Source organism: Salvelinus namaycush, chromosome 15, assembly GCF_016432855.1.
Source record: "Salvelinus namaycush isolate Seneca chromosome 15, SaNama_1.0, whole genome shotgun sequence".
NCBI classification, from domain to species: domain Eukaryota; kingdom Metazoa; phylum Chordata; class Actinopteri; order Salmoniformes; family Salmonidae; genus Salvelinus; species Salvelinus namaycush.
Window position 1 is genome coordinate 40,239,221 of NC_052321.1, and position 24,600 is coordinate 40,263,820.

The 24,600-nt window shown below is 44.2% G+C and overlaps 1 protein-coding gene across 1 annotated transcript in view; it reads left to right on the forward strand.

The window, feature by feature from the left end:
* The window catches only part of ism2a (isthmin 2a), a 50,796-nt gene that overhangs the window by 15,670 nt on the left and 10,526 nt on the right, over positions 1 to 24,600 (forward strand). Inside the window, exons 2-3 of the mRNA XM_039009145.1 lie at positions 9,771 to 10,016; positions 16,200 to 16,557. Of these exons, the coding sequence (XP_038865073.1) occupies positions 9,771 to 10,016; positions 16,200 to 16,557 (604 nt within the window). The remainder of the gene's footprint in view (positions 1 to 9,770; positions 10,017 to 16,199; positions 16,558 to 24,600) is intronic.

Below are 24,600 nucleotides of genomic sequence, written 5' to 3' on the forward strand. Positions count from 1 at the left end.
CATGTCTCTCTAGAACACCGTTAGGTCAGCAGAGCACTAGCGGTGGTTTGGTACCATGTCTCTCTAGAACACTGTTAGGTCAGCAGAGCACTAGCGGTGGTTTGGTACCATGTCTCTCTAGAACACCGTTAGGTCAGCAGAGCACTAGCGGTGGTTTGGTACTATGTCTCTCTAGAACACTGTTAGCTCAGCAGAGCACTAGCGGTGGTTTGGTACCATGTCTCTCTAGAACACTGTTAGGTCTGCAGAGCACTAGCGGTGGTTTGGTACCATGTCTCTCTAGAACCCCGTTAGGTCAGCAGAGCACTAGTTGTGGTTTGGTACCATGTCTCTCTAGAACCCCGTTAGGTCAGCAGAGCACTAGCGGTGGTTTGGTACCATGTCTCTCTAGAACACCGTTAGCTCAGCAGAGCACTAGCGGTGGTTTGGTACCATGTCTCTCTAGAACACCGTTAGCTCAGCAGAGCACTAGTGGTGGTTTGGTACCATGTCTCTCTAGAACCCCGTTAGGTCAGCAGAGCACTAGCGGTGGTTTGGTACCATGTCTCTCTAGAACACCGTTAGGTCAGCAGAGCACTAGCGGTGGTTTGGTACCATATCTCTCTAGAACACCGTTAGCTCAGCAGAGCACTAGCGGTGGTTTGGTAAAGTATCATGCTTCACTACATGTTATTGTCGTGCCGCTGCGGGTTTGTTTGGTAATTCAAGGTGTTATTTTTGGACTCTGGCTGCCTTTGTTAGCCATCTTTCCAGAGCTACCCATAGCTACCGTGAGTGTCTGCAATGTGAATGCACAAAGACTGCTTTATTGAAGAGATAGGATAAAACACGTTTGGCTATGCTAGTGATACTATCGGGGAATGCCAACCAAATCAGATAGTTACACGCCGACGTGGTGCCAGAGAAGAAGAAGAAATAAGTCCGACAATGAGAGATTTCTCTGAGTTTCTGCCAGTTTCTGGGCAGGCGTCCAGCCGTAGATACACACACCCACACACACACACACACACTGGCCTCCCTACCCCAGAGTGTGTCTCTGTTCTGGTGATTGTCTTCGTTGGTTTCCAGGGGATGTTTCTCCTGGCCAACTCTCCATGCCTCTTGTGGATCTCCAAGAATTCTCTGGTCGAGCTCCCACTCTCTCTCTCTCTCTCTCTCTCTCTCTCTGTTTTCTATGTGCGTCTGTGTTTGTGTGTTAGAGCAATGAATTCAGAGAGCCCTATCAATCCCCTGCGCTCTGTTCTCTCAACTCTTTCCCCCCGATTTACACTCAATCACTCAGAGAGAAATATTTTTTTTTTAAATTATCCATTGAACAGGTTGCTTTGGTGACGTTGATATTTATATGGAGGAGAGCTAGAAGAGTCACATCCCAATGGTTCTGTCGTGTGCAGTTGAGCAGGACCATTTTGTTTTGCCACTAACTGAAAGGTCCAGAGAGATTGGAGGAAGTCATGAAGGGCCCATCAGTCAAGTCATACATTATGGCTGCGTTTACACAGGCAACCCAATTCTGATCTTGTTGCCACTAATTGGCCTGTTTTGACAAAACAGATCAGATTTTTTGCCAATAAGGGCTGTCTGTGTAAACGTAGCGTATGTGACCTGTCATTATGTTATCAAGAGAGAAAGGAGTACAGGGGATAGACTACAGTGTAGCGTAGCCACTTGATAATGAGGTTTAATGTATGGATCTGTAAAAAATCTCTTCTCTTTTTTCGTCTTGTCTTCTCCACCCCACCCCACCCCTGCCATTCTCTCCCTCTCCCTGTGTCATGTATCTGGATGGAAGTTGTTAAGACTGGAATAACTTTCCTTTCATTGTATCGTGTGCCTGGTGAATCTAGACCCACTCATGCACCACTAATAGTTATTCTTCCTGGCACAGAACGTTGCGTTCTTGGTATCCTACTCCGTTCTTGACTCATTCCAAAGGCAGGCTCCTCTGTTATGACTACTGGGATACATTTGTTTTAACACCCAACCTCAGCTTAAGTAAAGCCCCAACCTGAACCTGTTCCATGAATGGCCTTCTCTGCTGCAGACCTCTGGTATTTGGTCGTGCTGAAATGTAGCTGAAGGTTGGAAGTGGAATGCATGTATGGGTGGTTTGTGGAGGGGATTGGGGAGAGGACATCTGTTTTGCGTGCGGTAGAGACACAGCCGGAGATGTGAGTCAAGGCAGGGTACACATGATCAGTGGATAGAAGGCTTTGATCAGAGGCAACAAAAAAAAAAGTTAGAAAAAAACAACGAATATACCTTGATTAGATAGGCTTGTAATATCTTATGTTTCACCGAGTTGTGGCTGAGCGACGACATGAATGACATACAGCTGGCAGGTTATACACTGTAGCGGCAAAATAGTACAGCAGCCTCTGGTAAGAGGGGTGGTGGTGGTCTATGTATGTTTGTAAACAACAGTTGGTGCACGATATCTAAGGACGTTTCGAGGTTTTGCTCGCCTGAGGTAGAGTATCTCATGATAACCTGTAGACCACACTATTTACCAAGAGAGTTTTCATCTATATTCTTCGTAGCTGTCTATTTACCACCACAAACCGATGCTGGCACTAAGACCACACTCAATGAGCTGAATACGGCCATAAGCAAACAGGAAAACGCTCATCCAGAGGCGTCGCTCCTAGTGGCCTGGGACTTTAATGCAGGGAAACTTAAATCCATTTTATCTAATTTCTACCAGCATGTTAAATGTGCAACCAGAGGGAAGAAAACTCTAGACCGCCTTTACTCCACACACAGAGACGCGTACAAAGCTCTCACTCGCCCTCCATTTGGCAAATTTGATCATAATTCTATCTGCCTGATTCCTGCTTACAGGCAAAAACTAAAGCAGGAAGCACCAGTCACTCGGTCAATAAAAAAGCGGTCATATGAAGCAGATGCTAAGCTATATGACTGTTTTGCTAGCACAGACTGTGATATGTTCCGGGATTCCTCCGATGAGATTGAGGAGCACACCACATCATTCATTGGCTTCATCAATAAGTGCATCGATGACGTCGTTCCCACAGTGACTGTACGTACATACCCCAACCAGAAGCCGTGGATTACAGGCAACATCCACACTGAGCTAAAGGGTAGGCTGCCGCTTTCAAGGAGTGGGACTCTAACCCGGAAGCTTATAAAAAATCACGCTATGCCCTCAGACAAACCATCAAACAGGTAAAGCGTCAATACAGGACTAAGATCATTCTACACCCTTTCCGACGCTCGTCGGATGTGGCAGGGCTTGCAAACTGTTACAGACTACTAAGGACTATTACAGACTACACAACCGCGAGCTGCCCAGTGACACAAGCCTACCAGATTAGCAAATTACTTCTATGCTCGCTTCGAGGCAAGTAACACTGAAACATGCATGAGAGAATCAGCTGTTCTGGACGACTATGTGATCACGCTCTCCGTAGACAAAGTGAGTAAGACCTTTAAACAGGTCAACATTCACAAGGCCACAGAGCCAGATGGATTACGAGGACGTGTACTCCCGAGCATGTGCTGACCAACTGGCAAGTGTCTTCACTGACATTTTCAACCTCTCCCTGTCTGAGTCTGTAATACCAACATGTTTCAAGCACACCACAATAGTACCTGTGCCCAAGAACACTAAGATAACCTGCCTAAATGACTACCGACCCATAGCACTCACGTCTGTAGCCATGAAGTGCTTTGAAAGGCTGGTCATGGCTCACATCAACACCATCATCCCAAAAATCTTAGACCCACTCCAATTTGCGTACCGCCCCAATAGATCCACAGATGATGCAATCTTTATTGCACTCCACACTGCCCTTTCCCACCTAGACAAAAGGAACACCTATGTGAGAATGCTATTCATTGACTACAGCTCAGCGTTCAACATTGTAGTGCCCTCAACTGTCATCACTAAGCTAAGGACCGTGTGACTAAACAACACCCTCTGCAACTGGATCCTGGACTTCCTGACGGGCCGCCTCCAGGTGGTAAGGGTATGTAACAACACATCCGCCACGCTGATCCTCAACACGGGGGCCACTCAGGGGTGTGTGCTCAGCCCCCTTCTGTACTCCCTGTTCACTCATAACTGCTTGGCCAGTTACGACTCCAACACTATCATTATGTTTGCCGATTACACAACAGTGGTAGGCCTGATCACCGACAACGATGAGACAGCCTATAGGGATTAGGTCAGAGACCTGGTCGTGTGGTGCCAGGATAACATCCTCTCCCTCAACGTGATCAAAACAAAGGAGATGATTGTGGACTACAGGAAAAGAAGGACCGAGTACGCCCCCATTCTCATCTATGGAGCTGTAGTGGAGGAGGTTGAGAGCTTCAAGTTCCTTGGTATCCACATCACCAACAAACTATCATGGTCCAAACACACCAAGACAGTCGTGAGGAGGGCACGACAAAGCCTATTCCCCCTCAGGAGACTGAAAAATGTATATATATACTTTAGATGTTCAAAAGGTTCTACAGCTGCACCATCCTGAGCATCCTGATGGTTGCATCACTGCCTGGTATGGCAACTGCTCGGCCTCCGACCGCAAGGCACTTCAGAGGGTAGTGTGTACGGCCCAGTACATCACTGGGGCCAAGCTTTCTGCCATCCAGGACCTCTATACCAGGTGGTGTCAGAGGAAGGCCCTAAATATTGTCAAAGACTCCAGCCACCCTAGTCATAGACTGTTCTCTCTGCTACCGCACGTCAAGCAGTACCGGAGCGCCAAGTCTAGGTCCAGAAGGCTTCTTAACAGCTTCTACCCCCAAGCCATAAGACTCCTGAACAGCTAATCAAATGGCTACCCAGACTATTTGCCTTGTCCCCCCTTTTATTCTGCTGCTACTCTCTGTTAATTATCTAGGTATAGTCACTTCAACTCTACCTACATGTACATAATACCTCAATTACTAACCTGTGTCCCCGCACATTAACTCTGTACCGGGACCTCCTGTGTATAGCCTCACTACTGTTATTTTACTGCTGCTCTTTAATTATTTGTTACTTTTATTTCTTTTATTTTCATTTTTTTCTTAAAACTGCGTTGTTGGTTAAGGGCTTGTAAGTAAGCAAATAAGATTTGATGTGATTAACCCGGATTCAATACATGTTAGGAACACATTTGGCAGCGATGACAGCTGTGCCTCTTCTTGGGTAAGTCTCTAAGAACTTTGCAAGCCTTGCCATAGATTTTCAAGCAGTGACAGATGCGGCCACCACTACTCAGTGACGTGTTGGAACATAAGGCTTTTTTATTGAGGCCAAAAAGTTTATTCCTTTGCTGTGCTTTTTTGCAGTATTACTTTAGTGCCTTGTTGCATACAGGATGCATGTTTTGCAATATTCGGTATATTTGTATTCTTCTTTTCACTCTCTCATTTAGATCATTACAATGTTGTCGATCCATCCTCAGTTTTCTCCCATCACAGCCATTGAACTCCGTAGCTGTTTTAAAATGTCCTCAGGGTGACATGTCTGAGCAGTTTCATTCCAGTCCTGCAGCTCAGGTCAGGACTAGAATGTATCATCTATCTGTATCTTTAATGTGTCTGGGTGGTTTAATACATCATCCACAGCATAATTATTAACTTGACAATGCTCAAATAGATATTCAATGTCTGATTTGTTTTTGTTACCCATCTACCAATCTCTGCCCTTTTTATGAGGCTTTCGAAAAGCTCCCAGGTCTTTGTAATTGAATCTGTGCTTGAAATGCAATGCTTGACTGAGGGACTTTGCGATATGTATTGGGGACAGAGGAAGGGGTAGTCATTCAAAAATGTCAACCCCTATTATTTCACGTGCATGTAAATTATTATTGGATTTGTTATTTTACGACACATTTTACTCCTGAACGTATTAAAGATTGCCTAATCAAAGGGGGTGAATACTTATGCAACAACTATATTTTAGTTAGTTATTTTTTAAATGTACTATAATTGTTATTCATTGGTAAAAATGTGTTGATTTTATTTTGTGTAGATGAATGACAACAAAAAAAATCACAATTAAATCTATTTCAAAACCCCTTTGTAATGCAACAAAATGTGAAGAAATCCAAGGGGGGCGAATACTTCTGATACCCACTGTATATCCATAAGAACAGTACTGTGTGATATCCTACTATGCAGAAAGACAGTGATGGGTTAGACAGACAGACAGACAGACAGACAGACAGACAGACAGACAGACAGACAGACAGACAGACAGACAGACAGACAGACAGACAGACAGACAGACAGACAGACAGACAGACAGACAGACAGACAGACAGACAGTGATGGGTTAGACAGACAGACAGACAGACAGTGATGGGTTAGACAGACGGACAAAGCACAGTCAGTGTCAAGTGACTCAGCTGGGTTTGATGTTGTTGACTCAAGAGGCCTCTCTCTCTCTTGGTCCAGACTCACGGACTACATACTAAAGTGAACCAGATGGAGATTTGTGTGTGTGTGTGTGCGTGCACACGTCCGTGCGTGTGTGTATTTGTACGTATGTGAGTGTGTTTGTGTGTATGTGTGTGTGATTTTCTACCTGCTTGTACCATCCCAGGCTTCACTCCAAACCTCTATCCCTGTAGACGGTATTACTGCTAACGCCAACCAGCTTTGGTGTGGACTGACAGACTGACTGACTATTCTCTTCTTTGTAAAGAAGATACCTACATACCTTGTAGAGTAAAACAGCTTTGACTTGAGTTGTGGTGTATGTTCTTTGATTGACTGATTGATAAAAAATAATACATACTGTATAAACAGTACATACATTTTAAACATGTGACAGCACAATAAAGTCAGGTACTTATTTCCATTTTATTTATTTAACTAGGCAAGTCAGTTAAGAACACATTCTTATTTACAAAGACAGCCTACCCCAACACTGGGACAATTGTGCATCGCCCTATTGGACTCCCAATCACGGCCAGTTGTGATACAGCCTGGAAGCGAACCAGAGTCTGTAGTAACACCTCTAGCACTGAAATGCAGTGCTTTAGACCACTGCGCCACTCGGGAGCCCATTGTGGTCATTAAAGTGCGTGGTGCAGAAACATCCATACTGTTAAGTGTTTTGTTTTGCTTTGTCTCAGAGCCCTATACTAGGAATCAGGTTTGAGCATTTACAGAGGTAACTTTGGTCAACTTTGAGTTCAACTCGGGATAACCGGTACCATGAAAGTGACTCACCTTTTAGCCAGTTTATTTTCTATGGAAATGAATCGTTCAGAACTAACCTGCTCCCCGGCAGGCTAACGCCATTTATCCTGAATGAACTGTCTGAGCCGGGAGTTGAGTAACAATGAAATCAGATTTCCTCCCTCATAAAGAGTGCGTCGTCATTCCCCTTCATTTGAGGACGCCTGATTAAATATTTTATTAATCAAATGTTTTTTTGTGTGTTAAAAACAGTCATGTTAAAATACCTACCACATTACACGTTTAGCAATGACAGAATGCATTTAAAACTTCACATAAAGTAAAACTTGTGTATAAAATGACTTAATACAATTACTTTATCGAAAGAAGTGGGAAAAAAGGTGCTTGTGCATTGATAAGCACACCAAAGCACAACAAAGACGACATTAATGAAACGTAATAACATGACGACAGCACTTGTGAAAGCCTATTTGACACAATAGCCTGCTGAAATGGCAAGATAACTTTTTTTCATTTTGATTTGGACATAAATGAAAATGGGGCACTGACTCGCCCATGGATTGATGTTTCAGCATTGTTTCAATAAAGAGTTCAGGCTCTTTCACATGGCTAGTCGAACGACTAGCCATGTGCAACATACACCCACAGTTACAAGCCTCCTAGAATTACTGCCAGGTGGACAAGTGATATCAAATCAAAATCAAATCAAACTTTATTTCTCACATGGGCCGAATTCAACAAGTGTAGACCTTACCGTGAAATGCTTACTTACAAGCCCTTAACCAACATTGCAGTTCAAGAAAATATTGACCAAATAAACTAAAGTAAAAATTATAAAAAGTAACACAATAAAATAACAATAACGAGGCTACATAGAAGTTAGTGTGTGAGGGTACAGGCTAATTGAGGTAATTTGTACATGTAGGTAGGGGTGACGTGATTATGCATAGATAATAAACAGCGAGTAGCAGCAGTGTACAAAACAAATGGGGGGTCAATGTAAATAGTCCGGTGCACATTTGATTAATTGTTCAGCAGTCTTATGGCTTGGGGGTAGAAGCTGCTAAGGAGCCTTTTGGTCCTAGACTTGGTGCTCCGGTACCGCTTGCCGTGTGGTTGCAGAGAAAACAGTCTATGACTTGGGTGACTGGAGTCTCTAACAATTTTATGGGCTTTCCTCTGACACCGCCTATTATATAGGTCCTGGATGGTTGGAAGCTTGGCCCTAGTGTTGTACTGGGCCGTACGCACTACCCTCTGTAGCGCCTTATGGTCAGATGCCGAGAAGTTGCCATACCAGGCGGTGATGCAACCAGTCAGGATGTTTTCGATGGTGCAGCTGTATAACTTTTTGAGGATCTGGGGACCCATGCCAAATCTTTTCAGTCTCCTGAGGGGGAACATGTTTTGTCATGCCCTCTTCACGACTGTCTTGGTGGGTTTGGACCATGATAGTTCATTGGTGATGTGGACACCGAGGAACTTGAAACTCTCGACCCGCTCCACTACAGCCCGTCAATGGGGGCCTGTTTGGCCCACCTTTTCCTGTAGTCCACGTTCAGCTCCTTTGTCTTGCTCACATTGAGGGAGAGGTTGTTATCCTGGCACCACACTGCCAGTTCTCTGACCTCCTCCCTATAGGCTGTCACATCGTTGTCGGTGATCAGGCCTACCACTGTTGTATCATCAGCAAACTTAATAATGGTGTTGGAGTCGTGTTTGGCCATGCAGTCGTGGGTGAACAGGGAATACAGGATGGGACTAAGTACATACCCCTGAGGGGCCCCAGTGTTGAGGATCAGCGTGGCAGACAAGTTATTGCCTACCCTTACCACCTGGGGGTGGCCCGTCAGGAAGTCCAGGATCCAGTTGCAGAGGGAGGTATTTAGTCCAAGGGTCCTTAGCTTAATGATGAGCTTCGTGGGCACTATGGTGTTGAACGCTGAGCTGTAGTCAATGAACAGCATTCTCACATAGGTGTTCCTTTTGTCTTGGTGGGAAAGGGCAGTGTGGAGTATGATTGAAATTGCGTCATCTGTGCATCTGTTGAGACGGTATGCGAATTGGAGTGGGTCTAGGGTATCCGGGAGGATGCTGTTGATGTGAGCCATGACCATCGTAGTATGGATGAAGCCTGAGCTGGAATGTGAAGCTAACTGAAGCTGGCTAGCATTAGAAAAGCCTGAGTAGATCTAGCTTACTTCATAGTATACCCCTCCGGTTAGGTCATGATGATGTCAAATTGAATTAGCTCATTTGTTGTTATCTTCATTCAGTCAGTCTTCAGGATGTTCATTCAGTCTTATCTAACTACGTGTGGAATATTCTGTAATGCCACAGAAATGTCATCTTGTATCAACATTGATAGGATTATTGTCTCTGAACATTTCACAACATTATAAAAACATTCTGAGAAAATGTTCTGATCCAAAATATGGTGTTGCAACAATAGGACAAAGCTGGTGCGTGGGCCTGCGTCAGGACTCTTGTTAAAGAGATACCTACTCTCAGTGATCATCTCAATGGATTATCTGTCATCTACTATCAACCTGTATGAGGTGATGCATGAAAAAATGAAATCATTGATCATTTATCTCTTTTTTCTTTAGGCGAAATCTCAGACTAGCCCGGGTGGCGATGTGGGTGAGACTCTGGAGGACCTCCAGCAGCAGAATCAGCTCCAGAGCCTGGCATCATCCAACCCATCCTCCCAGAGACCCCGACGCCGTGGCTGGTCCCAGGGGGTTCTGCCCAAACCAGAACCAGAGGAGGACACAGAACCCTTCATCCTGGACCTCAGGAACTTCCCTGAGCTGGCCAACGCAGACCTGGGATCTCACAACCCTAATATACAGGTAGGTTTTCACAACCCTAATGATTAGGTAGGTTTACACAACCCTAACATACAGGTAGGGTTGTGCAGGTAGCCTAGTGGTTAGAGTGTTGGGCCTGTAATCAAAATCTTGCTGGTTCAAGTCCCTGAGCCGACTAGGTAAAAGATGTGCTATTCAACAAGCCACTTAACCCTAATTTCTCCTTTCAGTCTCTTTGGATAAGAGTGTCTCCTTAATGGCGTACGTGTGAAGGTTTACACAACCCTAATGTAGAGGTAGGAGAGGACACATAATTAAATATTACACTATGTATTATATAGTACACTACATGTCCAAATGTATGTGGACACCTGCTCGTCAAACATCTATTTTTAAAATCATGGGCATTAATATGAAGTTGGTCCCCCCTTTGCTGCTATAACAGCCTCCACTCTTCTGGGATGGCCTTCCACTAAATGTTGGAACATTGCTGCGGGGACTTGCTTCCATTCAGCCACAAGAGCATTAGTGAGGATGGGCACTGATGTTGGGCGATTAGGCCTGACTCACAGTTGGCGTTCCAATTCATCCCAAAGGTGTTTGATGGGTTTGAGGTCAGGGCTCTGAGCAGGCCAGTCAAGTTCTTCCACACCGATCTCGACAAACCATTTCAGTATGGACCTTGCTTTGTGCACATGGGCATTGTCATGCTGAAAGCGGAAAGGGCCTTCCCCAAACTGTTGCCAAAAAGTTGGAGGCATAGAATCGTCTAGAATGCCATTCCATGCTGTGGCGTTAAGATTTCCCTTCACAGGAACTAAGGGGCCTAGCCCAAACCATGAAAAACATCCCCAGACAATTATTCCTCCTCCACCAAACTGCTCCGGAGTCCAATGGCGGCAAGCTTTATAACACTCCGGCCAACGCTTGGCATTGCGCATGGTGATCTTAGGCTTGTGTGCGGGTGCTCGGCCATGGAAACCCATTTCATGAAGCTCCCAACGAACAGTTATTGTGCTGATGTTGCTTCCAGAGGCAGTTTGGAACTCAGTAGAGAGTGTTGCAACCGAGGACAGATGATTTTTACGCGCTACGTGCCTCAGCGGTTCTGTTCTGTGAGCTTGTGTGGCCTACCACTTTGCGGCTGAGCCGTTGTTGCTCCTAGACGATTCCACATCACAATAGCAGCACTTACAGTTGACCGGGGAAGCTCTAGCAGGGCAGAATTTTTACAAACTGACTTGTTGGAAAGGTGGCATCCTATGACGGTGCCACAATGAGTCACTGAGCTCTTCAGTAAGGCCATTCTACTGCCAATGTTTGTCTATGGAGATTGCATGACTGTGTGCTCAATTTTATACACTCAATTTGTGAACAATGGGTGTGGCTGAATAGCCGAATCCACTACGTTGAAGGGGTGTCCACATACTTTTGTATATATAGTGTATCTCTGGAGCTCTTTTGTTTAGTACATTAGAATATATCACACATGTTATGGTTGTATGGGCTCGGTAGAGTTTCCAGTATTGCTTACATCCATCCAACGTTCCTTTCAGATCTACCAGTAGTGTTTTCAGATCTACTGTTAGTGTAGAGTGAAGAATTTAAGAAGAGGAAGCTATTGAAGAGCATTGGGATGACGTCTGTATCTTTATATTCATGATAAATTGAAAGGAAGCTTATTGTAATAATGTTACTATCTTACCGTTGTCTCAATGACCCCAAAGCTTTATAGTACCCTATCGCTCTGGCGTAGGGAACGACAACTGTCACAGCAAAGATCTCAGGATGTTTTTAATGATACTATGTACAGGATTACCATAAGCCTAACACACGCACACACACACATTGACAGCTAATTTATTCAGCGACAACCTTTTGCACCTGGTTTTGCAATCCAGCTTCTCTGTATAATGTGTGAGCCAAGCCAAAGCCTGGTTGACAGCTAATTCTCACAGGGCTGCGTGTTAGAGTAATTTAGAAGCATAATGACTTAAGGTTAACAGAAAACGACTAAGGTACCCGATTGCTGGATTGAGTGCTTCCAGTAAATGTTAGCTGATGGGTAACAATGAATGGTTGGAGAAGTGTTGATAGTATCAAACCGTGTCTGCCCTGGAGCCAACTAGCAGAACGTAGCTCATCAAATTATTGTATCAAAGGGAAGGTACACTCTTAGAAAAAAAGGGTTCCAGGTAGAATTTTTTTGGGGTTCCAGTTTTAACTCTTTTGGGTTCCATGTAGAACCCTCTTTGGAAAGGGTTATATATGGAACTCAAAAGGGTTCTTCAGAGGGTTCTCCTATGGGCACAGCTGAAGAACCATTTTAGGTTCTAGATAGCACCTTTTTTTCTAAGATTGTACCATGTTTTGATCCAGCATGAAAAACACTTAATAACTCATGTTCTTCTTAACCGAGTAAGTTAAGAAGGAAACAGTTACTGAACGGGGCAAGGAAGTTACTTTCTTTAAAGTGAGCTGAATCCTAACTAGACACCCATGCACAGAACTCAGTCTTCTGTGTACATCATGCATTGATGTCTATGAGGATTTGCACAAAATTCAAGTTCCCTAGTTAGGCCTGGGTAAAAGCCAGTATTTAATAGGGTTAGAGACCGTATTCCTCTAGTGGCGTTTCATATCTGATCGCTGCTACTGTACCAAGCACACTGTGAACCACTGGCCAACAGTAGAGTTTACAAGGCTCTCTGTTTTCCTTGCATTTCATTAAGTTGATCATTTATCCCTTGCATTTTTTCCCCTTGCTATTATTGTAAGAGGCTGCAGGGACTCCAGAATAAGAAGGGAGTTTGCTCTAAAGCTTATTGTATCACCCCAACACACATGTGAGTGCACACACACGCAGGCACACACACACACGCATGTACACACAGACACAGACACACACACACACATACACTGACTCCCCCTCCCATCTTTCTTCACAGCTGTTTTGAGTCGTAGCGGCCTCTTAAATTTCTCCATGCGAGACCTTTTACAGTGGGGTGCTTCAAGTCTGCCACGATGCTCGAACATCTGCATGGGGTTTAGGGGGAGAGCAGAGAAAACAGCCAAATCTAAGGGGTGAGAGGTCACCGCATTATTTTATTATTTTAACAAGCACCTTTTAACGTGCTCTCCAAGCGCAGCAGATCTTGATTATCTCAAAAGTGCTTTTTTTATACAGAAGTATGAAAGAAAAAAAAACGTTCATTTTATTTTTAGTGTTATTGCAGAGGGTTTATGTGTGCAAGTGGATTTGAAAGGAAATTAAGTTAGACTTTGGGGGAAAACTGACACAAGAGAAGCCCAGGTATCCAGAAATTGAAAGCGCCTCGTTATTATAACAAGGAAAATGTGTTCTTGATCCAAGTGGGATTGGGCCATCCTTTAGTCTATAGGAACCAGACAAAGCTATTTGGTTTTATAAGTCTTTCTTTGGGAGCCAGCCGCTAATATCCTTGGTTGCTTTAGTGGGCTTTTTACCTTGTTATCACGTCGGCTGGAATTCATTGGTTTTGACTGTGGAGGGTCATAGCGTGACGAACTGAGTGAACCGTACCAGACTGTACTGGCACACTATGGGGAATAGAATACAACAATAGAGTAGATTTGAATAGAACCAAAGAGAACCAAATGCATCCGATATATGAATAATGGTGTTTCAAATATTTTTGTCTTCCAATACACATGCGCACAAACACTCGTCCCTCTTCCTATCATCGTTGACAAGTTACCAACATTCTGCATAGTACAATCTCCTGATTGACAATGCACAGGAACTATTTTTACCGGAGTGGCTTAGTTCCCTATGGTTTGTCTGGGGCATTAATACTGGAAGTGCCTGTCCTTCAGATCCACGGTTATGTATGAGTCACAGCCTATAATGGGTCATAGTTAGGCCTAATACACTTCCTCCAATTACCGCTCAGACAGGCGGGAGGAAATAGAGCTCAGCTTCAATATGCAGCGGTCTTATACAGTACAGTACACTACAGTCCAACTTCACCCTGCTGACAACTGGCAAGAGCCATACAGTGGGCTGGCTATGTCCTCTCTTTGCCCCTTGGAATCATGCAGGCTTGTAATGACGCCACAGTGGGTCACGTCCTCCTACTTCGCGTATTGGTTTTTAAATCAAGTATTGTCATGTTTTGATATATGAATCTTCCTTGACTTGTTGGTCTATTGACAATTATTGTCAGCAGAGAGAGAGGTAGAGACAGAGAGGGAAAGAGAGAGAATGAGATGATGCTAAGGGTCTGAGAGGCATAAGACTAGTAGCCATGACTCACCATCCTAATCTGTGTCTTTAGCCAGTGGGTTGTCTTTATAAACAGTTGTAGCAGCCATCAGATGGTAACTACTAGCAGAAGCATAAACAACCATGCCTTTGTCTGGACCTGCAGGCTCGTGGCAGTCAATCAGTCTATCCCCTATCCCTCTATCTTGCTCCCTCCATCTCTAGCTAACCCTCCCTCTCCACACACCCTTATCCCGCACCTCACTCCTTCTATCCCTCCCCTACTTCACCTCGCTTCTCTATCCCGCTTTCTCCATATACACCTCCCTTTACAACCCCACTCTAAGTATCTCTCCCGCCATTCCCTTTTCACTCTTCCACTCTGTTCTCTGCCTCCCTCCGTCACATACTACCCCAAGCACCTTCCTTTCCTTCTCCCCTCATCACACATGCCTGGACACACTGTCTCCAAACCTACCTACACACCCGCTTCCCTCAGTACCCTGGTTGGTTCATCCCAAGAATCCAGTGGGTTCAGATAGGACATCAGACTGGCACCAAGACAACAGGGCTGGGACGGAACGGACCATGTTGTTAGACGGGGGTGGAAGGGGATTGTTTATTTTTCTTTCCAATGTTGCACGTCTGCGGCTGAGCCTGATGCTGTAAATGTTAGGTTGTTTTACAGTAGAAGCAGTAATGTTAGTATATAGAATGGTAATGGGCAGTGGTAGAGCAAGGAGTAGCCTGACTATGGAAACATTTACATTTCAGCAGACGCTCTTATCCAGAGCGACTTAGAGTAGTGAGGGGATACGTTTCATGCTGGTCCCCAGCGGGAATCAAACCCACAACCCTGGTGTTGCAAGCACCATGCTCTTCCAACTGAGCTACAGGAGAGTGCCTCTGGTCTCTGGTTGTTATTGCTGGTATAACTAGGACCCAGAGTTTTTCCCGGTGAGGTCATGTCAGGAAAAACACCTGGTCCTAGTCATATTTTCACCAGGAAGTACATATCACATACAGTACTGGAAGGGTTGTTTCCCTATCCCCATAGTTTCTTTAACCTCTGTTGCATTCCCTTCCTACCGTTACTAGCCTGCCTTCGATTGCTGTGACTACAGTTACAGAAGCAGTTTTGTGGCCAGCGTATGTGTTGTCAGTATTACTCGACAGTCATGGCTGTTTTACCATCATCTGGGAAAGTACTGTGTGTTCAATAATTGCTGGCCATCAACCGCACCAGAGTCTGTGACACCCTGCCTGCGACCCAAATTGCACCCTACACCCTATATAGTGCATTACTATCAGTCCTGGTCAAAAGTAGTGCATTATATAGGGAATAGTCTGCCATTTGGGATGCAGCCTGTAAGACTCCATAAGATTACACAAGCAATTGTGTTGAATGTTACTCTTGGCAACAGCTTCGGTCCAGAGGCAATTTACTCTGTGATTTTGTTGCAATTTGCTGAGGATAATTGTGAAGTGTGAAATCACACCCTCAATTCCCAGTTGTAGAAAGGTTAACTTTTTATAAAGGTTTCACATTATTCAGTTGTGGATTACACAGAATGCAATATTCTATACATGAAAGGAGGACTGGAGACCTGGGAAAGATTGTGCTACTCGTATTATCACTTGAATTAGAATTTAATTAGTACACACATGTTGAGAAGGGTGCAGAAATCATGTGTGTTTGGCATTGGCATGTTGTTCAAGGCAATTGAAAAAGTATTTAATTTGAAACCTAAAAGATCTCTTTCATAGTGTATTTGCTCTCTCTCTCTCTCTCTCTCTCTCTCTCTCTCTCTCTCTCTCTCTCTCTCTCTCTCTCTCTCTGTGTCTCTCTCTCTCTTTCTCTCTCTCTCTCTCTCTCTGTCTCTCTCTGTGTCTCTCTCGCTCTGTCTCTCTCTCTCTGTCTCTCTCTCTCTGTATGTCTCTCTCTGTCTCTCATTCTCTCTCGCCTCCCCCCTCTCCTCCAGGTGACCATCGAGGTGGTGGAGGACCCACAGACAGAGATGGAGATGGACCTGGCCAAGGAGGGGGGGGAGGGGGGCCGCAACGACTGGTCCCTGTCATCGGAGGAGTGGCTGGGCCACAAAAAGCTGTTCTGGCCTCTGTTCTGGGAGTACCCAGACCAGGCTGAGAGCGGGCCTGGCAGCAGGGCCAGCCTAGAGGAACAGGAGCAGCCCACAGAGGACTATAACTACAACCCTGAGGAGCAGGAACCTGTGCTTAGTGGGACCGGGGGGACTGGGGTGGGGACAGGCGTGGGGGTGGGGGGCGGCTGGGGCAGCCGCTGGAGCAGCAACAACGGATGGGACTCCAAGGAGAACTACGGTATGTTTTTTATGATTAAATGTTTTTGTTGTTGTAATTATCACAAAATGATAGATAAAGAAGGAACAATTCAGCAGAATCAAGTTACAATGGGTGTTTCTCAATATGCATACTACCGTGCTCCACACTCTCGTGCGTTCTTGTGAGGACGAGAGTGTGGAAAACGCATAAAACATTACATTTGTCGAGCACTCGAACTCCCCGGACCCGTATGGGCTTGCATCTGCACACACTACAGTGGGTATTGTAGGCAGGTGAACATGCCAAAATTAACATAGAATCTATTTATTAACGTATCAAGATCAAATATTGTAGTCAGGAAACGTATGAGATGTGAATGGGCAACATGTCATTCTGAAGTCAGAGTTTATTTTCTCTCACTTCAGCTCAAACAGTGGCCATTGATGTCATTAAATGTTACATCATTTTTTACATGGTTGCATCATAATTCTGTGCATACTTTCTGTTGCGGCTTGCATCGATGTATGCTTCAAAATGTAAACAAACAGAGTATGCATCCGAGAAGTGCCCTCCGAGCTCCGTTTCACATTGATTTGGACTCCTACCCCTCCGTGTTCCAATTTGCGAAACATCCAATGTGTACCATTGTGTAGCACCACCACCTCCCTGGACGATGCACTGCAAATAACATCCTCTTAAAAAGACACCTTTTTAAAACACCCCACAGGAAGCAGAAGTTTTGGCCCTTCAGTTTCTTCGACAATGATTAGATAAGGTTTCTAAGAGAATGTATGGCTTGTGTAGTGTTACTGTACCTTTCTATTGTGGAAGAGGGTTCCTCCTGTTTGTTTGGTGTCCCTGATCTGATCACAGATCTGAGAGAGGGCTGGTGTTTGTGTATGGTTCGGGGGTCAGTGGTCAGGGCATGTATGTGGCGAGCTGTCTGAGTTGTTTTTTGTCCTGACAGTTTCCTCCGCGAGGCTCAGAGACAGCAATACGGGCCTCCGTCCCCCACTGTCTCTCCTTTTCTCCCCCCGCCTTACCCTCTGTTCCTCCGACATGATTTATGATTCGAGGCTGTTCGCTCAAGGTCCGCTACATAAACATGTCAACTCCCTCCCTCCCTCCCTCCCTCCCTCCCTCCCTCCCTCCCTCCCTCCCTCCCTCCCTCCCTCCCTCCCTCCCTCCCTCCCTCCCTGAGGCTCTCTTCCAAACTCTCCCTCCCTCACCTCTATGATGCCTATCAGTTGTAAACAGCCAGCCAGGAAGAGAGAGGAACAGGACTTGGCCTGTTTCGGTGTACTGTGTTCACCTTGGATAAAGTCATGTTCATGGCATGAAAGATGATTGGATTGTTGAATGTTTAGGCCTACTGTCTACTGGGGAGACAATTAGAGGTGTTTGTTGACATCCTAGAGATTCAGATTTACGTTCCAAGAACTTCAAGATTTAAAGATAACTTACTATAAACTTGATATTGTATACTGTAGGCCTGTAGGTTAGCCTCTTTAGAAATGCTGCTTTTGATGGTCATTATGTCCCATTATAAGACATCTAAGAAGGTTGATCTTTATAGTGAAAAGTGCCCAAGACATGCTCTTACAGACTTGATGTCTACTACTCTGTATAGCCTTTCCTTATCCTTATCCTCTCCCCTTCCAGGGATAACTGTAGCTAACTATTTTAATATGTGGCTCATATTATAACTGAAATAATATGGCCAAAATAGAATGATTACAGTAGTCAAGGCAGGGCTGCATTCAATGAAGAAGGTAGGAACATTTTCGGGAAGACCTTAATTCGCCTCCGGTAGTTATAATCTGTCTGAACCTTGAACTCTCCTTGTCAACCTTCAAGGTCATTCATTAAGCCCTTGGGAAAGAGCTTCAGTTCTTGGCTCTGGCTCTGTGTTCCGGGGTTTTTGGTTGGTTGTTTTAGTGTTCTCTCTCTCTCTCTCTCTCTCTCTCTCTCTGACAGTAGCAGTTAGCCACCAGACTAGCTAACAGCTCTCTAATGCTGTTAACCTGATCAGTAGGCAGTCACCTCTAAGTGAGACCAGTCAGCCCACAGTGCTACGGCTCTGCTTTGTCTGTAGCACTCTGCCAAAAGAGCTCTGATAGGTTATTACTATTCTCATATCCACAGCAGACAGGCCACCATTGTCTGGGGGGGGGGGGGGGTGGAGACCCACATCTTTTTTGTTTTCTATTATTTATTATTCAACTCTATGTATTAATTAATGTTCATTTGAGTGGTAGCCTACGGGTGTAGGTTTTATAAACTTCTAATTTGAAATGGATAGTAATGTACCCTAAGAAAAAAACTATAAAACAAAAAAAGATCACCATTTTTTAAATTAAAAGACAAGATTAAAGATATGGTAGAATACAGGTCAGATAATAACAGGGGGAAAGAAAGGGGGGGGGGGTTGGGGGTGGAGACCCACATCTTTTTTGTTTTCTATTATTTATTATTCAACTCTATGTATTAATTAATGTTCATTTGAGTGGTAGCCTACGGGTGTAGGTTTTATAAACTTCTAATTTGAAATGGATAGTAATGTACCCTAAGAAAAAAACTATAAAACAAAAAAAGATCACCATTTTTTAAATTAAAAGACAAGATTAAAGATATGGTAGAATACAGGTCAGATAATAACAGGGGGAAAGATACAGCTAGTGGGCTGGAGAGATCAAATGGAAAGGGGGAGAAAGAAAGAGATGGAGAGCACGAGGGCAGGCTCAGGGAGGAACTGAGAGAGCGAGCGTTCGACCGTCAGTCCATTGTGTGTGTTCTTTGAAGTGTGTGTCCTTTGAAGTTGACACTGGTTCTTGGGATAGAGCAGTCATTTGAACCTTTGCTGGGCTGAGTCTCAGGGTAATGGTGGCATGGTGTCTCCTCACAACCCCCTGGCCAAACAACTAATATTTATTTGTGATCATTTAGACTGAAGAGAGGGGGGAGCACAGGCATTTAGGGGGTGGAGGAGAGGGGGCTGGAGTTGTCAAATCAAATCCAATTTTATTGGTCACATACACATATTTAGCAGATGTTATTGTGGGTGTAGTGAAAATCTTGTGTTCCTGAGCTCCAACAGTGGAGTAGTATCTAACAATTCACAACAATACACATTCATCTAAAAGTAAAAGAATGGGATTAATAAATAAATAAATATTAGGATGAACAATGTCAGAATGGCATTGACTAAAATAGAATACAGTATATACATATGAAATGAGTAAAGCAGTATGTAAACATTATTAAAGTGACTAGTGTTCCATTATTAAAGTGACCAGTGATTCCATTTATGTTTTGTTGAGGGGCAAGTGGGGCTCTCTTTTTAATGCCAAGCTTAATTTACTCTTCACTTCTCCAAAATCACTGGGATTACACAATGGCACAGGAGAGAATGGCTGCCGTTTTACAGTCTCCTAATCAATTGTGCTATTGTGTGTGTTTTTTCGAGTTATTTGTAAATTATTTTGTACGTAATGTTTCTGCCACAGTCTCTTATGACCGAAAAGAGCTTCCAGAAATCAGGACAGCGATATCTCACCTCGTATTGAAAGACAATTTTTTCTTTAACGAGTCGGGCGAGAGGAATTTACTCCAGACACCCGACAAAGCCCTCATCCCCGTCTTTTGCTGGAGAAAGAGACAGAGATTTCGAGGACAAAGGTCAGGGTGCCTTGTAAGGATCTGGTGGTGAGTGGGTAATTTGCCTTTACCATCGGTTCTATTTGCCAACGTACAATTATTGGATAATAAAATAGACGAACTACAAGCACGTATATCCTACCAACGGGACATTAAAAACTGTAATATCTTATGTTTCACCGAGTCGTGGCTGAACGACGACATGAATAACATACAGCTGGCAGGCACTGTAGCGGCAGGATAGAACAGCAGCCTCTGGTAAAACAAGAGGTGGCGGTCTATGTATATTTATAAACAACAGCTGGTGAACGATATCTAAGGAAGTCTCGAGGTTTTGCTCGCCTGAGGTAGAGTATGGAAAATGCTCATCCAGAGGCGGCCCTCCTAGTGGCCGGGGACTTTAATGCAGGGAAATTTACCAGCATGTTAAATGTGCATTTCTTCAGGCATGTTAAATGTGCAACCAGAGGGGGGAAAAACTCTAGACCACCTGTACTCCACACACAGAGATGCATACAAAGCTCTCCCTCGCCCTCCATTTGGCAAATCTGACCATAATTCTATCCTCCTGATTCTTGCTTACAAGCAAAAACTAAAGCAGGAAGTACCGGTGACACGGTCAATAAAAAAGTGGTCAGATGCTAAGCTACAGGACTGTTTTGCTAGCACAGAGGGCCTTGTAGGAATTCCTCCGATGGCATTGAGTACACCACATCAGTCACTGGCTTCATCAATAAGTGCATCGATGACGTCGTCCCCACAGTGACTGTACGTACATACCCCAACCAGAAGGATTACAGGCAACACCCCGCTGAGCTAAAGGGTAGAGCTGCCGCTTTCAAGGAGTGGGACTCTAACCCAGAAGCTTATAAGAAATCCCGCTATGCCCTCCGACGAACCATCAAACAGGCAAAGCGTCAATACAGGACTAAGATCGAATCGTACTACACCAGCTCCGACGCTCATCAGATGTGTCAGGGCTTGCAAACTATTACAGACTACTAAGGAAAGCACAGCCGTGAGCTGCCCAGTGGGACTTGTAGCCTACCAGAGATAAATTACTTCTATGCTCGCTTTGAGGCAAGTAACACTGAAACATGCACGAGAGAATCAGCTGTTCCGGACGACTGTGTGATCACGCTCTCTGTAGCCAATGTGAGTAAGACCTTTAAATAGGTCAACATTCATAAGGCCGCAGGGCCAGATGGATTACTAGGACGTTTACCAGGGGCTGTAGTGGAGCAGGTTGAGAGCTTCAAGTTCCTTGGTGCCCACATCACCAACAAACTATCATGGTCCAAACACACCAAGGCACGACAAAGCCTATTCCCCCTCAGGAGAGTGAAAATATTTGGCATGGGTCCTCAGATCCTCAAAAAGTTCTACAGCTGCACCATCGAGAGCATCCTGACTGGTTGCATCACTGCCTGATATGGCAACTGCTCGGCCTCCCACTGCAAGGCACACAAGAGGGTGGTGCGTACGGCCCAGTACATCACCGGGGCCAAGCTCCCTGCCATCCAGGACATCTATACCAGGCGGTGTCAGAGGAAGGCCCTAACCATTGTCAAAGACTCCAGCCACCCTAGTCATAGACTCTTCTCTCTGCTACCGCACATCAAGCGGTACCAGAGCATCAAGTCTAGGTCCAAAAGACTTCTGAACAGCTAATCAAATGGCTACCCAGACTATTTGCGTTGCCCCCCCCTCTCTTTTACACTGCTGCTATTCTCTGTTTATTATCTATGCATAGTCACTGTAACTCTACCTACATGAACATATTACCTCAATTACCTCAACTAACCGGTGCCCCCGCACATTGACTCTGTACCTGTACCCCCTGTATATAGCCTCGCTATTGTTATTTTACTGCTCCTCTTTAATTATTTGTTACTTTTATTTCTTATTTTTTTACGTATCTATTTTTTACTTAACATCTATTTTCTTATAACTGCATTGTTGGTTATGGGCTTGTAAGTAAGTATTTCACTGTAAGGTCTACTACACCTGTTGTATTCGGCGCATGTGACAAATACAATGTGATTTGATGTGTATCCCCCTCCTAAAAAAACCCATTATATTCCTCTCTCGCTCTGTTAACCCAGCATGCTTTGAGAGTGCTTGTGGTGTTGTTGTGTGGCCAGGTCTTCCAACCAGCCCTTAGCAAGTGATTACAGTCTTACCACTGCAATGATGTCAACACACACACACATACACACACACAAACGCATGCCGGCACGCATGCAAATACACACACACACACACACTTCTAGATCTGTTAGATCACACCCACTTCCACCATCTTCATGTGGGCTCTGCTTATGCTAATAAGCAGTTACATTTGTATACTCAGTGCTGCACATCAAACCGACCCCAAAATTACTTTATGTTGTGCAAGTCATGAAATGGCCATCTAAATGCGTACACAGCACTTAGTGCCAGTGGTGGAAAAAGTACCCAATTCTCATACTTGAGTAAAAGTAAAGATACCTTAATAGAAAATGACTCAAGTAAAAGTGAAAGTTACCCAGTAAAATAATACTAGAGTAAAAGTCTAAAAGTATTTGGTTTGAAATATACTTAAGTATCAAAAGTAAATGTAATTGCTAAAATATACTTAAGGATCAAAAGTAAAAGTACAAGTGTAAATCATTTAAAGTTACTTATATTAAGCAAACCAGACGGCATCATTTTCTTGTTTATTTTAATTTACGGACAGCCAGGGGCATGCTCCAACACTCAGATATCATTTACAAACGAAGCATGTGTTTAGTGAGTAAGTCAGATCAGAGGCAGTAGGGATGACCAGGGATGTTCTCTTGATAAGTGTGTGAACTGGCTCATTTTCCTGTCCTGCTAAGCATTCAAAATGAAACAAGTACTTTTGGGTGTCAAGAAAAATTGATGGAGATAAAAGTATTTCATTTTCTTTTGGAATGTAGTGAAGTAAAAGTCGTCAAAAATATAAATAGTAAAGTAATGTACAGATACCCCCAAAAACTACTTTAGTAGTACTTTCAAGTATTTTTACTTAAGTACTTTACACCACTGCTTAGTGCCATAAAAGAGACCTTATTATTTTATTTAAAAAAAATTGTGATGGTAGATCAGCTTTAATATTGCAGATAGATTGTAACTTCCAGCAATGTAATTGTCTGCATCACTTCCAATCCCACATATATTTTTTGGCAAATATACAGTCCTGGCCAAAAGTTTTGAGAATGACACAAATATTAATTTTCACAAAGTTTTCTGATTTAGTGTCTTTAGATATTTCTGTCAGATGTTACTATGGAATACTGAAGTATAATTACAAGCATTTCAGAAGTGTCAAAGGCTTTTATTGACAATTACATGAAGTTGATGCAAAGAGTCAATATTTGCAGTGTTGACCCTTCTTTTTCAAGACCTCTGCAATCCGCCCTGGCATGCTGTCAATTAACTTCTGGGCCACATCCTGACTGATGGCAGCCCATTCTTGCATAATCAATGCTTGGAGTTTGTCAGAATTTGTGGGTTTTTGTTTGTCCACCCGCCTCTTGAGGATTGACCACAAGTTCTCAATGGGATTAAGGTCTGGGGAGTTTCCTGGCCATGGACCCAAAATATCGATGTTTTGTTCCCCGAGCCACTTAGTTATCACTTTTGCCTTATGGCAAGGTGCTCCATCATGCTGGAAAAGGCATTGTTTCGTCACCAAACTGTTCCTGGATGGTTGGTCTCGGAGGATGTGTTGGTACCATTCTTTATTCATGGCTGTGGTCTTAGGCAAAATTGTGAGTGAGCCCACTCCCTTGGCTAAGAAGCAACCCCACACATGAATGGTCTCAGGATACTTTACTGTTGGCATGACACAGGACTGATGGTAGCGCTCACCTTGTCTTCTCCGGACAATCTTTTTTCCGGATGCCCCAAACAATCGGAAAGGGGATTCATCAGAGAAAATGACTTTACCCCAGTCCTCAGCAGTCCAATCCCTGTACCTTTTGCAGAATATCAGTCTGTCCCTGATGTTTTTCCTGGAGAGAAGTGGCTTCTTTGCTGCCCTTCTTGACACCAGGCCATCATCTAAAAGTCTTCGCCTCACACCTGCCTGCTGCCATTCCTGAGCAAGCTTTGTACTGGTGGTGCCCCGATCCCGCAGCTGAATCAACTTTAGGAGACGGTCCTGGCGCTTGCTGGACTTTCTTGGGCGCCCTGAAGCCTTCTTCATGATCCGATAAGTGGTTGATTTAGGTGCAATTTTACTGGCAGCAATATCCTTGCCTGTGAAGCCCTTTTGGTGCAAAGCAATTTTGACGGCACGTGTTTCCTTGCAGGTAACCATGTTTGACAGAGGAAGAACAATGATTACAAGCACCACCCTCCTTTTGAAGCTTCCAGTCTGTTATTCGAACTCAATCAGAATGACAGAGTGATCTCCAG